Genomic DNA, 15639 nt, shown 5'->3' with positions numbered 1-15639 from the left:
ATTATTAAGGGTCTTGTAGGTGAGGAAGAGAATTTAAAATTATATTCTCAATTTAAATGGAAGCCAGTGTAGTGAAGCTAATACAAGAGAAATGTAATTTCTTTTCCTGGTTTTTGTCAGGCTGCATCATTTAGTCATGTTTGCTCTGTCAGTTATGTTTCACAATAGTTGAACAATGTATTGAAGCTACTGATTCCCTGAGCTCCTGTGGTGTTTTGCCAACACATCTATCCTATCTGACAGCAGCACTGCACCTTGAAATTCTCTGTAGGTTTACAATGCCTCATTGGCTGATGTTAACAGGAGCAGTAAGGAGTGTTACTGTCTCAAACTAATTGTCACAGCGCACCCTACATCTTGATTTACAGAAGAGACATTGTTGTTCAACTAATAGGCAGAACATAATATATAATAATAATATATTACATGGTAAACTGAACATTTGTAAATTGAATAAATCTGTCTCTGAGAGCTTTCCTAGCAAAAGGAGCTGCTATACAAAACAAACTTTACTCCTTTGAACAAGGTGATAAATTAATCTACTTTGGCTACACATTTTTGAAAAGACAAATCAGCGTAATCTACTTGTTACTGCTACCTCTTAGCAGAAAGAAAAAAGACCATCATCTTCTAATGCACAAATACACATGCATCTGTGTGTATAATAACGCATGCAATATCATAACTTATCTTAGGTGGAATTTGAGTCAAAGGTAGCTTGGCGGTTGTAATTCTCTACTGCTAAGGAGGTACAGAGTGGTGTCGTCGATTTGAAAGGTCAGTGGTTTGAGTTCTGGTTTTAGTCCAGGCTCCTGCCTCTTTTACAAATCTATGCAACAATACAATACAGTCCAGTCTGGTCAATATGAAACAGCTCACAGGAACGCCTTCAAACAAAAATGCATGGTCAGATTTTTGCTATGTAAAAAAAAAGTGGATTGATTTTATCAAGACCTGTTTCACTTAAATGAAAATTTGTATCAAGGTAGCTGAGATTGCAAAATGGTAGAACTACCTGTATGAGTCTATGTCCTGTTGACAGAGGAAGCAAGGACATAGTGATGTCGAGGGGTTAGCCTCAGCTTGACTCTCAGTTAATTGTTGATTTAATAATGTGACATGAGATCATGTATGTTTTTATGTGGCACTCTTTCACTGCTTCTATCTGCTATGTGCTTTCAACAAATGCACAAAGGGAAAAATCCTTACCTGCTTTCCATAGAGGAGAGTGTCGACACCTCTCTGTCTGCAGGTTAAATGTAGACTGTGGCAGCCCCCAAGAGACTTATGTTTTCTGTCACATTTTCATTTCCCCCCAAAACATTTATACAGAAATGCTGGTGAGCTTCTTCTAGTCTCTTTGAATCAGATGGAGGTTTCGTTGCATTACCATTAGATTCCTATTAAGGATTTAGAGCTTTTGATGCACTGTTTAGATTTGATTTTAAGCTTTCACTGATGGTTTATCCCTGAGTCATTATTTTGTTATTCACACATATTGACTAACTTAGGGTTTTGCACTGTGCATAATGCTGAAGATCGAACTATCCATCTATATAATATAATACAAATAGTATATACATATCCACTGGATACATCTACACAAAGAAAGAAATACAAAACAATCAGATCAGTTCATCAGTCCATTCATCCCTCTGTAAATCTTAATTTTCCAAATAATTGCAGAAAGTGTTTTCTCAATCTTGTTTTTTGTGGAAGAACTTATCATTCCTAGTGCCACATAGAAGGTCATTCCATTCAACCATTGGGAAACTTCAGAGACAATTGGCCTTTTCCATGACCTAGCAATACACTGTTTAGTCTCCATGAGACTTTTCATCATTTGAGATCACAAAACTGTCAGGGTAAATATGGGATACATAACTTGCCGATCATATGACTAATAAGGTTTGGTAACCCTCTCCAGAAGCAAACACTCCCACATACGGTGGAACAGCAACCCCTTCTGATGATTACATTTAAAGCATGTATCAGGGATATTGGGTTTAAAGTGATGCAACCTGGCCGGAGTGATGTACTGCCTAGTCAGCCATTTGTATTGTAGTAGTTTGGAATGTGGGTTTACAGTTTGGAAGTAACCAAGGAGCAATCCTCTGACCATTCTTCTTCTGTTTTCCATTTTGTTCAAATCTGTATTCCAAGCTCTTAGAACATTCTTTGAAGAATCTTTGGACCAGCTAACAAACAAATTGTATAGCACAGCCACCTGTCCCCTGACTTCTAAATACTTAACAGTGATGTCTTCTAAGATTGACAAAGGGGGAAGTGTCAAATACTGCTTGGACATAATATAACTTCTGATCTGGAGATATTTGAAAAAGTGCTCTTTAGGAATACCATATTTGGCTTTTAGATCTTCAAATGACACACATTTCTTATCATTGTATAGATCAGACACTTTAGTTATACATTTGGAGTACCAAAGTTTGAAACTGGGGTCTGCACTGCCTGGGCGAAAGTCAACATTCCTGCAAATTGGCGAGAATTTAGATAATTGCTTTGTCTCACCAATAGTAGGGGTAATTGAGTAAGTAAATCCCTGTTTCGATACTACAAATGGAGTAGGGATAAGTGTCATTTATTTGCCTTGGGTCTGAAACTAGCTCCCCTTTATGTGTCCAAATAGAGTTTATTGCCTTCTCAGTCTGAGTCTGCTTAATGCGCCAGGAACAGCAGTTTACCAGCCCTCTCCCCCTGTTCATAATACGATTGTCTTAATCTCATCCATCTTTTTGTTGCCTTATATGTGGGAAAAACATTTTACGTTGCTTTCAGTTTGTGAAGTTCCATAATTAGTAGAAGACAGGGATTTTTGGTCTCAGTTTCTTTAGTTACTTTTTCAAGTTATCAATACATATCTATGAAATGTATGTTTAAAGCCTGCATTGGCAGTAACAACCAAGCAGGATGAAAATTTAACCTGAACCATAATTACATAGTGCCACAGAAAGATAACAGTTATGAAACAACAGAGTTACTCATGTGATCAATGTGATGGCGACATATAGTGAAAATTATTTGGCCAGTCACAAACTGTAATGAACTAAAATGTGTTGCCAAAGGCGTACTGGATTAATGTTATGCATCGTTTACCCACAGCCTCCATTTTGTAGAATGTTTCTTTCACAAACCTCTCCGCTGCCGTCACCGAGTCAAAAGTGTGGCGTTTTCCTCTAAGGTAACCAGTAGTTTAGTCGGGTGCACAACTCTTTAATGCAGGTCTGGGGTGGAAAGGGAAGCTAGGTCCCTTTTCACTGAGTCAAAAGCTTTTCTTCGCCTGCAGGTTGGCAGAGACGTCTTGAAAAAACATGATTCTCTGATTGTCAAGATGAATGGTCTCCTTCAGTCTTGCGTTTTTCATAATTTGTGTCTTTTCTGCGTAGTTCAGAAGCTTAATTATCACTACCATGGGCCATGTCGCTGGCTGTGTTTTGTATCCGTTAGCCTTGTTAGCCTTACATCTCAACCAGCAATGGCCCAGTGAAGGTATATTGTCATTGTAAAGTTGTGTGCAGTACTTTGATTTCCTTAGCTCCTCCATATCCCACTTTTCTCTCACAAGCACACAAACACAGGCAGTGGTCTTGTCTGTCATAATTGAACTGGCTATTGCGAGTACTGCGAGAAATGCATCTTATCAGTGTGCCTGTGGACCATCAAAAAGATTTTACTGCCCCTCTCTGTCTGATTACTGACCCCCAACCCATCCTACCCCCCCAAGTCCTTTTTTAATGCCTCCGTACTGGCTGAAGGCATCATGTTTTCGTCCATCTGTCCTATTCTCTATTTAGACTCAAGGATAAAAAGGGGTCAAAAGATTTTTCAATTTATACACGCTTTTGGTTATGTCTTTAGTCATACAGGGTGTAGAGATACCTGGAAAATTTATTTTTTAAGTATGCCTGATGTCATTTTATGACATCTTCATACTTAATGTCATCATATTACATATGAATCGTTTTCTAATCAATGTAAGCTTTAGATTCTCTCGCTATTATTTCTACAAATGTCTTGTTAAATATGTATTTTGGACAACATTTTTGTTGACCTTACCGATTAGCTCCCAAAGTTTATCATTACCCATCCATCAAAGTTTTTCTTGAGGTGGCTCAGAGAGCTCCTCCTGGTGAACCAGGGAGATTTGATTGACACAGCTGAGATTAGTTGGCCAACTAACTCTCCCTTGATTCAAAAGGCAGAGGGAGAGCTGCCACATGGGAGAGACATGAGGAGACACTAATGAGAGACAAATGAGAAAGCAAGCCAAGCTGAGATGCCAGGCATAGACTGCTGGACTCTTGAAGTTGAGTTTCATTTGATCTTATGTTGCCCGTTTTAAGTATGCTTGAAAGCGAATGGTTCATTTTTGGTTGCTGTGGGGAGACCCTGGTGGCTTTATCAAATGCCACAGCTTCATTTTGTCCACACACACACACATACTTTGATATAGCTAATTGCGTATGACAAACAGCTGATGTGGATGTAGGCGTAATCTGTTCCATGTAAACTGATTGAAATAAAGAATGCAAATTCAGACTCACATGACTTTCTCTCGTCCGAGTGGCAACCTACCTTGACATCACCCATGGGTTTGTAAACTGATGTTTTAAAGCAGAGAGTTATGATCAGTGCAACCTTGGCAGTTTGGAGCCAGGTGTTACCGAATTTGGTTGAGAAGGAGGAGCCGGAGAGGTGGGTGTGAACTCTGACCCAGAGGAGTGTGAACACAACCATTTACATAACAACTACATGAGCTCCTGACTGGCCTGTGAAAACTAGCAGCTAACACAGTTAGCTTCCATTATTCGAGAAAAAGTTCATAGCTAAATGTGAAAATAATCTAAGCTTGTTGCAGACATAGACTAAACATATTATATTTCAGAGCAGTAATGATTTGTAGCTGAAGTTAGCATGTGTAAGCTTATGTTAATTATGTCAATTTTTTATATATCTTGTTATAGCAACACATATCCAGTGTGACCTTATTATCATGGCAACGTATTTAAACTGCTTTGATTAAAACTCCTCTCATCTATTTGCTACAACTCTGCTTACTTGAAAATATTGCAAAATCCCCACTTCCACCCCAGCATCTACCTATAGACTTTGCTGTACATATTTTGAAGTTACATGACAGTTCATTATAATCATTTGATACCAATGAGTTGACAGGACAAATTGGTGGAACGGAACAAACACACCTGTCAAATATTATGTCTCGGGGTCACAAGGCCAGAGTTCCACAGAGTGCTATCAACAATTTGTATTGTAAAATCCAGTGGCTCCCTGTCATTCACTCTCGTTTGGCTGGCGCACCACACCCAAAAGTATATGTATTCAGATAGAAATCAACCTAATACAATTTGAAAACCTTTTTTTATCGAATGCTAACAGGCACTTGCGATCTACCAGGTGCATTGTACAAGTAAACTATTTGTATCTAATTAAATTAAGTTTTACAAATTTCACTCATGTTGAAGGGGGCTGTGCTACAGCCTCCCGTATTAACGAGCAACCACTGGTAAAATCAAAGGGCTAATGTGTTCCTGATACTGATCTGAGTTCTAATGTGGCGTAAGCCTGCGCCATTAATGCTAATGATTTTAATTAGCAACTGAGAGGCCCCTGAAGGCACTTTGATCAACACAGTATATGTGCATGACATGCTGTAAATTTCAAAAGGCTTTTCTTAAAACTACTCAACTTCCAAATAAAGTTATAGAAACAGAGGGGGAGGATGGGAATTAAGGTTCTGTGCTGCTGTGATGCTTTAGCGCTGAATGCAGGAATGTTGGCTACTCTGCTTTTGAACCAGATGCTTGTAAAACATCAAGAAGCCTACTGTCCACTGCTAACAGCAGTGTTAGCCAAGTAGGCTCTACATATCTGATGCACTAGGACATTAACTGTGTTGAAATATGATTGTTACATCACAGATCATTTCAAATATGCCTTAAAGAAAATAATGTTTAATGAATGTGGCTGTTACAAGAGTGTAGGGTGACCTGACCACTCTGGTGTCCATTCACACACACATTCATACAGTGCATCTATTAGCAGCACTTTTTTTTTCTCCTATGAGGGCAATTCAGGGTTCAGCATCTTGCCCAAGGACACTTCAGCATGCTGAAGATTGGGATTGAACTGCTGACCTTCTGGTTGGAGGACAACTGCTCTACCCCTCAGCCACAGCTGCCCAATACATCACATAAACTGCAGTTCATTGAACATGAACATAATAAACATAAACAAAATAATAAAAACATAATTTTAGCGGTTTCAGCCCACTATATAGTAGTTCACTGAAGTAGACTGAACATAACTGACTCATTGTTGAGTCTCATTGCCTTGGTGGCATTTCATTGTACAATACCAATTTGCTTTGATTTGAAAGAATCTCAGAGAACTAAAGCTTTAAATGCAATCACATGGTGCATTGTTAGAAATATTATTGTGACAAATGATATTATTTAGTAACCATTATAATACTGATATCATAATATTATAGCATAATCATGAAAGTACACACTTTAAAAGAGCAATAAACTTAATTCTTTACAACATTTGAATCAGAATTAAAGATAATTAAATATACAGAATAAATGAAACAAATAAAATAAACCACACACAATTTAATAATAAATATGTGTTTATATATGTTAACAAAAAATATCTTGAATGGCCCAGAATGTGTGTTACCAGCTTATTTAAGCAGGATGGTTAAGATTTAGATGAGCTTTTAGATTTGTATTGTACAACCCCAACACAGAAAAAGTTGGGACGGTATGGAAAATGCAAATAAAAAAAGACAGCAGTGATTTCTAAATTTAATTTGACTTGCTAACTAACCACTAACCGCTGTTCTAGCTGCAAAGTAAAGCTCAGAGTGTGTGGTGAACTGCATTGCTTTAATTTTTTTGTTTACATAGCCTCAGGTGTTCCAGTTTGAGCATCAGTGTATGCAGTCAGCCTGTACATGTGTGTCATATACTGTATGCTTGGCTGTATGCATGTGCTGTTGTGGTGAAACCTACTCCCGTATTAAACAAATTCTTCTGCCCACAAATCAGTCCCTCTTCCTGTCATAAACTTAAAAAGGTATTTTTATGAGAGCAAGTGGAAAGCCCAGCACACTGCATGTTTGAATCTCCAACTGGTTACACTAACTGACCCAGACTCAAACAGACATCCACTGTGATGTCCACCATGATGTCATCATTCATTGCCCTCCATGTTTGCTGTAAATTTAGTATTTTCCAATTTGTATTTGTTGGTGGTTGTATGAAGATAACTTTCTATGAACAATTTTTAGCGATTCATGGAGACCCAGATTGTACCCACTAAATATGATCATATTATTTACAGATATTGAGCCAGGGAGGGTTTTCTCTTAGTCCAGTGGAGTGTCCAGTAAATATATTAATAATGGTGGGAGGATCTTTTTGGAAGTGAAACAGGGCCCGTACTCACCGCAGTAATTTGCCTACACTTAACACAGAAAATATTGATAGTAGCAGAGGAGCAGGAGCCCACGTGACATCCAGCCTAAGTTAATCACCATTATTTATGGTGGCCTTGTTTCTGTTGGCAGAAGCTCAGCGAGTGTGTTGAGACTTGACAGTCCCGCATGCGGGTCAGTGCAAGCAGCCATCGTGTCTTCATACAACCCCACTCTCACTGCTCACGGTCAATCAGTTGTGTGTAGAACTATGACCTCATTCTGCCAGTTCACCTCAACTACTGCAGCTGAGCTGAGTTATAATTTATTTTTTATTTAATCGATAAAGCCTTTGTTCTTCTCCCGTCAGTGTGTGCTTGATAATACTCTAAGAAAATGAATTGTAAACACATGTTGGTATGCTCAGTGATCACATTTCATTCACTAGAAATGGCTTGACCAGTTCTAAAATCTAACTGAAAAAAATACAAAAAAATAGTTGAAAAAGACAGAATTTTTTTTGGGTGAAGTAGTGTTTTCACTGGATGATCTGTCACAGTGAGGTAGCTCCACTCAGGCTCCAGATGCTGCTGCTGGGATGAAGTGGGACTGTGGATGCAGCCAGGCAGCAGTGCATGCCGAGAGAACCCTGGAGGCCTGTGACAGTGTACCACAGTCTGACAGACTTAAAGGAGCAGAGTTGTTGCATCAATTACTTTTCTTTAAAAGAAGAAGAGCTCTGAATTTTCCACAAAGTATCACCTTTGTTTCTGCAGGTAATTAAGTTGCCATAATTCTCGTACATAACAAAGTAGTTCAGTTTCCAAGCAATGTGTTTTCAAGCACTGTTCCTCACCTCATTTGTCAGATGGTTGGTCTGTATGTTTGTAAGCAAGGCAGAATGATGTAGTGAGAGTCAAGGAAGTTCCCTAAAAATTTTGGTGCAGAACCTGATCGGGGGCGGATCCAGGAATCTTTTTCAGAAACCTACTCCCACTTTCCCATTCATGGATCATGATGGAAAATAGGAATATATAGGGAACTGATAGCCATATGATTTCTATTTCTTTTGGGCCAAGATGGCAAGTAATGCAAATTTACTTGGAAAATATACTATATAATATATTACTGGCTTACTATCAAAATAAATGTTTGTACAGGTTCAGTTCTGTGCAGACTCTGTTTTGTCAAACCTTGTTCAGCTTGTGATTATCCAACTTAATTTTAGTTTGCTGTCTGACCTGTAACACCCTGTTTTCCTCCCACAACCCCACCTACCTTCTCCCACTGGAAGGATTGATTGTTATCTTTTTTCTTAAGCAGTGTATCCTGCTATCTAGACTGTTCACTGCAAAGTCATGATGCAAATCAATCAGTTTCAGCTGCTGAGCTGCTTCACTTACATCTCATTTCATGATGGATATGGTACGAGATAAGGGAAAGAAAGGAACAATTATTTTTGGCCCCAGATTAAAAACAGATTAAAATTCAATACTCAGCCCGAATCCATGATGCTAAACAATTTCAACACCAAAATATCATCCAACCTTGAAAACACAGATTAAAGGATGTCTGAACAGGAGACGGAAAATCTTCAGCAGGGGAAATTCTTGTAACAGTGTCGTCACAGGTTTTAGAAAAAGAGACAAAAAACAACCAGACAGCGAGTCCTCACTAACACAAATAAAAGTGGAGAACATTACACCTGAACTTCAATAATTGCACTGGCCTCTTTTGAAAAAGATTCTGAAATCATCTTACTTGTCTTAAAAGCATTATCACTAAAGGGTTCTTGGACCTGATTTACTTGTACATTATGAAGTGTTGCCAGAGTCAGAACCACGCAAAGTGAAGCAGCTTTTAGTTTCTCCCCATGTGTGAAACATGTTTGAGTTCGGCTTTGACTCTCAGTTCATTTTATTAAGACTTTCAAACATTATTTTTTCCAGCTTACCAATGAATGACATATGTAAAACATGTAACCAAACTCTACTGTAGATTGTTTAAAAAAATTCTTTGTCCATGTAAAGCACTCTGAAATGATTTGTTTTGTATCTACTCATGTATTTACTATGTATTCTAGTTTCTACACATGCCAATTGACTGATGGTGCAATCAGAGGACATGTAGGGAGAGCACAGCTTCTCCTCACAGCATGAATGTGTCTGTTTTTCTGATAATAATGTTGAATGTTTAGATGGAGTGAGACGCAGTTGGATTCAAAACAGCCTATTTACGAGATCTATTTATTTATCTGAAGTTCAATGTTGAGCTTATTCCATGCTCTGATCAGGATCAGAACCATGGACATATTGAGGTGGGAGGACAGCAGACTCTTTATACCAAATATTACTAAATCATTGTTGGATGTTTGTTGCAGACGCTGACATAAAGGAGAAACCCTCTCTAAAATGTGTGTATTGGAAGGTAGTTAAGTTTTCATTAGACACTGTTACACAGAGAGGATACAGCTTTGATGCATGGCAGAAATAATGAGGGAGCGGCACAGACACAGGATGTGAGACAGCTGAGGGGATGACAGCACCCCTATAGGTTTTTATTGGAGTCTTTGCTGGAAACATAGCTGTATTTTATGAACCAGCTTTATGACCAAATAACAAACTTTGTAACCCTCTTACATCATTCTATACATTGAGCCTGCTCTCATGATGTTTAAGCTGTTCCATGACCTATTTTTACTACTGACATTTAATAATCTTGAAAGCCGTTTTCAGACGTGTCCTGTGGAGGATCTCTGGGGAATAGGGTCCAGATATTCTCCACAGTTTGTCTTTCACACATGAACAATTTCTGTGTCCTTGTCCCAATTGTTGGATTGTTGATTTTCATTATCCTTCTGCTCACTATTTCAACCAAAACAATGAACCCAACACAACATCAGACTTCAAAATCCCACGTAATAGATTTATTTTTGCATTTGAATCTTCAGGAATTTAAGCACAACTAAACAAGATTTGCTATCCTGGATTTTGTGCTTCCGGAGGAAGCCTGTGAAGTGTGTTTGATTTTAACTTTATAAAGATGCACAATAGAAAATCAGCTGACCACAAAAGCCTAAATGAGACACATTTTGGTGATCAAAATATTATGTGCAACATGCAACCAACCACATGTGAGGATTTAAACGATTTCTTGCAAAAATAAAGTGGCTTGGAAGTGAGCTATGAATGGCAGAGACATGTTTTGGCTCCTGTGCTCTGAGGTGCTCCATTGTCACTGTGGCAAGAAGCCTATAGAGAGATCCAACTGCTGCTGGTGCGTTTAAAGACGCTAAAAGAATGCACATACATGCATTAAGACTGCTGCAAATTGTGTAACACATGCTGGAAAATGCCAGGGAATGTGCAACTGTAAACACAAAACAAGTTTATGCATTTGTGGTGAGGTGAGAAACAGAACAAAGGTTTGATCCAAGTTAGTTAGATAATAATAGCAGCACGGAGGAACAAATCCTTGTGGATTCCACAAGCTGTTGTTGAGATCAGTTCAGTTTCTATACAACACTAATGGAGCTTCAGTGTTGTTGCTCTAGCAGATGATGATGCATGACCTCACTTCAAAAACCAGCGCGGATTATTTATATTTATTTGATGTTTTAAAAGAAAGAGTGATGCTTATTGGTCTTTATATACACAAACACAAGTCTTTTCAAACATACTGAGGGAAAGCAAAGCCATTTAGTTACGTACATCACTTTGGTTGTTTCCTCATTAGTCTACATATGAAGAATCTTTTTTTTTTTTTGCAAAGAATATTAAAGGTCCAGTGTGTAAGATTTAGGTGAAAGGAATTTTTGGCAGAAATGTAATATAAAATAATCCTATTGTTGTTTTCACTGGTGTGTTTCATCTAAATTGTATGCATTGTGGTTTTCTTCATCATAGAATGAGCTCTTTATATCTAAAACTTTATATTTACATGGATGGAGGTTCTCTCTGTGGAGGCCGCCATGTTTTTTACTGTCGTGCAAACTGGACAAAATAAAATATTTGGATTTTTCCCTATGACAACTGAAGTTTACCACAGATTATCTTTCATGTTTGGAAGGGGAGGGTGAAATGAGGAGTATTCAGCTGCAGTATGAAACTTCACCTCTAGATGTCACTAAATTCTACACACTGAAGCTTTAAGTCAATACTGACATTGACATACATATTCAGATCCTGAAAGACACACCAGAGCAAAAATAAAGACATAAGGTGTCAAGAGCTGCCTGCAGAGCTTGGACAAAGGACTGTGTTAAGGATCATTTAAAGTTTACAAGAGTCAGTTTCCTCCATGATTTTAAAAGGAAGGCATTTAGAACAATCAGGACTCTATTTAGAGGTGGTTTTCTCAGGACATGATGTCTGAACAATCTTGGTTTCTTGAGACCAGAGAATCTTGCTTCTCACAGTCTGAGAGTTCTTCAGGTACTCGTATGTATCTTTCATTGAGGACATGTTTCAGTCTGACATCTCAGCCTTGATCAGTTAGGCGCTGCAGTGATTAGTATCCCTCTGGGAGTTTCTCCCAGCCAGCATTTAAGGCACCTGTCTGCTCAACACATTCCAATCATAACGGTTTCTATAAGGATAACCATTTTGTTAAATTTGATGTGGTGTATACACAAAACAGAACAGATGTTTATGTCAATGAACGCACCTTTAATCACATCAGATGCCACCTGGTGGTTATTGGAGCACACAACAATAACCCCCTGGGTGTTGAATTAAAGTCAAAACGATCTCTACTGCCCCCTGATGGTACTGCAGTAATGATACTGAACAAGGTTGTTACATTTTGAGAAACAGCCGTTTATTTAGTGCAGCAGTAGAGTTAAAAAACAAATACAACATACTCAAATACACCTCATACTGTGATCATTGTAATGTGTATTTCAGAATCCAATATATATTCAGATCCTTCTCTTCATGTTTTTCTTGTTTTCCTGTCTGTGTTAACATTGTCCTGTGTGTGTGTGTTTGTCTGTCTCAGGTGGTTTATTCCCCAGAGGTGCAGATCAGGAGTATAGTGCATTCCGAGTTGGCATGGTTCAGTTTGGGATGGCAGACTTCAGACTGACTCCACATATAGATAACTTGGAGGTGGCCAACAGCTTTGCTGTCACTAATTGCTGTAAGTATTGCTCTTCTCTTATTCTAAACAGTTTAATAAATTAAAGGTCCAGTGTGTAAGATTTAGGTGAAAGGTCACTATTGGCAGAATTGTAGAATAATCCTCATGATGTTTTCACTCGTTTAGTTTCATCTAAATTGTATGAATTGTAGTTTTCTTTACCCCAGAAAAGGCCCTTTATATTTAAATACTTTATATTTACATCCAGGGGACCCTCTCTACAAAGGCCGCCATGTTTTTTACATTAGTCCAGACTGAAGAAACTAAACACCTTTTGAGTTTTTATGACAATTAAAGGCTACCACAGGTTCTTTATCATGTTCGGAAGGGGAGAGTGAGGTGAGGGGTGTTCAGCTGCAACATGTAATTTCAGCACTAGATATCACAACATTCTACACACTGTACCTTTAAAGATGTTAAAAATGTTAATTATTAGCATTTGTGGTGTAGAGACTAATGTGTTTGCTGTATTGTTTCAATCTGCTATGTTTTTTTATTTAATTTATAAATTCTCAGAAGAATATGAGCCCAGTGTCCCTGTTAAAAATAACAAGACACTGTAGCGTTATTTTATACTTGAGATTCAGTAACTGTGCAACAAAGATTTGAAATAAATGAAACGAGGACTCATGCATGCAGAATACTCTATTTTCATCAGAGCATGATGTAATGGTGGCCTGAGGCTTAAAGCTCTGCTATATAAGTGCAGTGCATTGTGATAACACTGAGCCCCCTTTGTCTGCTATCTACACACTTGTTCTGGACCTGCTTTAGTAGAAAGTGTTTGTGTTCTGCTTTTGCGTTCTCCAACCAGCCCTAACTGGAGACTGAGATAGGATAGTATAGTTAAACAGTCTTTCTTGAAACTTGCAAATGTCAGGTGGAAAGATGGAACTGTGTCAGAGGTGGGTGCAGGAGGGGTTCTGATGTGAGGGAGCATCCAGAGCAGAGGAGATCAAGAGGGCTTGATGGTGAGGACAAGGCAGAGCTTAGGTCTGATCCAAAGCAGTGTAGTGAATAGGAGAGTTCAAAGTGGTGGCTGGATTCCTGATTTAGAACACTCTGAGAACAGAGTCTATGATCTGGCAGAGTGTTAAGGGAGGAACCAGGTATTTGTAGCTAAGAAGGATGATGGTGAAGACTGGCAGCTGGTGATCTGAATCCTGCACATCTGAGTCCACTCCTGTATTCAACACACACACACGCGCACACACACATACACACAGACCGAAGGGGAGACAGACACACAGATATATTTGACTTTTGGCAGAATCTTTCCACTGTTGTTTCATGCTGAGGATGACACAACTTTTCCTGAGTAATTCACCCTCCAGACCACAACAGCCAGGGGTGCTGTGAACCAATTCACAGCCACGAGGAAGTCGAAAGACAAGAGATTGAATACAACTGCCACTATCAGAGACAATCAGAAATTGTGGATGAGAGGATGACAGTGTTGTGGCGGTGGAAGCTACAACTCTAAATAAGTGGTGAGCAGGAGACAGAGGCCTGTATAACGAAGATGGATGGGAAGTTATGCGGGTAACTTCAGGGTTTTCAGTCCTACAAAGCTTCTTCACTTCGTATCGGTAGATCACAATGGAAATTTATGCTGAAAGGCTAACCGTTCCTTTGATACATGAAATCACCATTCTTAGAGGATTCCATGGAGCTAAAACAATAAATTAGAAAAAGGATTCTATGGAGACATGAGATTACATTACATATCATTTCGCTGTAACTTTTATCCAAAGGGACTTCCAATAAGTACATTCAACAATGAGGGTACAAACCCAGAACATCAAGAATCAAGTAATTACATTAGCTTCAAAAAAGTAAAACAACAAAGTGCTAAATGTAAGTGCAACATATAAGTGCAACTTAACTTAATTTTTTTTATGATGATGTGTCTGCAGTGGAAAATGTGTAGACCTTTTGCTTTCCTGATGTCAATGAGGAGCATGTTCTGCCATTTGGGAGCCAGGACAGCAAACAGTTGTGAATTCGTTGGCTAACTGTCGAGTGGCTAGCTGTCCCTCACATTGAGGGAGCAGCAAGCCTATTTTTGGCATATTGGCAGATGCAGAGTGGAGTGGGCGGACTGGGGTGTCTGTCCTGGATGTAAGCTGGGCCCAATCCGTTCACAGCATGGTACGCAAGTACTAGTGTCTTGTCAATGTAGTGTGAGAGAACTTAGGTAGGTTCAAGACCAATTGAGCTGCTGCATTCTGGATGAGCTGCAGAGGTCAGATGGCCCTAGCAGACAGACCAGCCAGGAGGGAGTTGCAGTAGTCTAGGCGTGAGATGACCAGACCCAGCACTAGAACCTGTGCCACCTTCTGAGTGAGAAGGCGAGGTATTCTCCTGATGTTGTGCAGCATGTATTTACAATATTGGGTTGTTGCAGCAATGTCACTGGTAAGGGAGAGTTAGCTGTCAAGTATCACACCCAGGTTCCTAGCAGTCTGGGTGGGGGCTACCACAAAGTTGTCAATGGTAATAGTAAGCTGAGAGAGCTGGTGTACAGAGAAAAGAGAAGGGGATCCATCACATCTCTGAGGTAGGATGTGAGCAGGGAGAGTGCAGACACCCAGATCCTAAAGGGAGGAAATAAGGATCTGGTGGTTCACCTTTTCAAATGCAGCAGGAAGGTCCAGAAAGATGACCACAGAGAGGAGAGAGGCTGCTCTAATAGTGTAAAGTTGCTCAGAGACAGCAAGGAGAGCAGTCTCAGTTGATTGGCCTGCCTTGAGGATCAAGAAGGTTGTTCTGGTGAAGACAGGACAGAGAATTGATGAAAGATAGGCTTCTTAAATAAAGAGATCTGAGAATAATGCTCTTTGTATACTTTATTCCTTGCAAGATAGGTCAGACAGATCTCACAGCATGCAGTCATGTAAAGATGTGAAAGACAAAGAAAACACTTGCAGGCGTGTTCTTATATACAGATTTGGTGAAGAGGTAATGTGTGTGTGAAAAGCAGATGGGTGTGTGTTTGTGTGTGTCGTGAGAGGTGATGTGTGTAAATGTTTGAGAGATAA

General features: G+C 39.2%; 1 protein-coding gene across 5 annotated transcripts in view; it reads left to right on the top strand.

Annotated features, from left to right (window-relative positions):
• Nucleotides 1–15639, top strand: part of LOC109627207 (glutamate receptor 2-like) — a 60967-nt gene that overhangs the window by 6324 nt on the left and 39004 nt on the right. For all 5 annotated transcript variants that reach the window (XR_011243780.1, XM_069529953.1, XM_069529952.1 and 2 more), the window contains exon 2: nt 12458–12598. Coding sequence is in view for 4 of the 5 variants with exons in the window: in XM_069529953.1 (XP_069386054.1) it covers nt 12458–12598 (141 nt within the window). In the remaining variant the exon portion in view is untranslated. The remainder of the gene's footprint in view (nt 1–12457; nt 12599–15639) is intronic.

The sequence above is a fragment of the Paralichthys olivaceus genome, chromosome 8 (assembly GCF_024713975.1).
Source record: "Paralichthys olivaceus isolate ysfri-2021 chromosome 8, ASM2471397v2, whole genome shotgun sequence".
Classification (NCBI taxonomy): domain Eukaryota; kingdom Metazoa; phylum Chordata; class Actinopteri; order Pleuronectiformes; family Paralichthyidae; genus Paralichthys; species Paralichthys olivaceus.
Note: the sequence above shows the minus strand (reverse complement) of the source record. Positions and strands in the feature narration are given on the sequence as shown.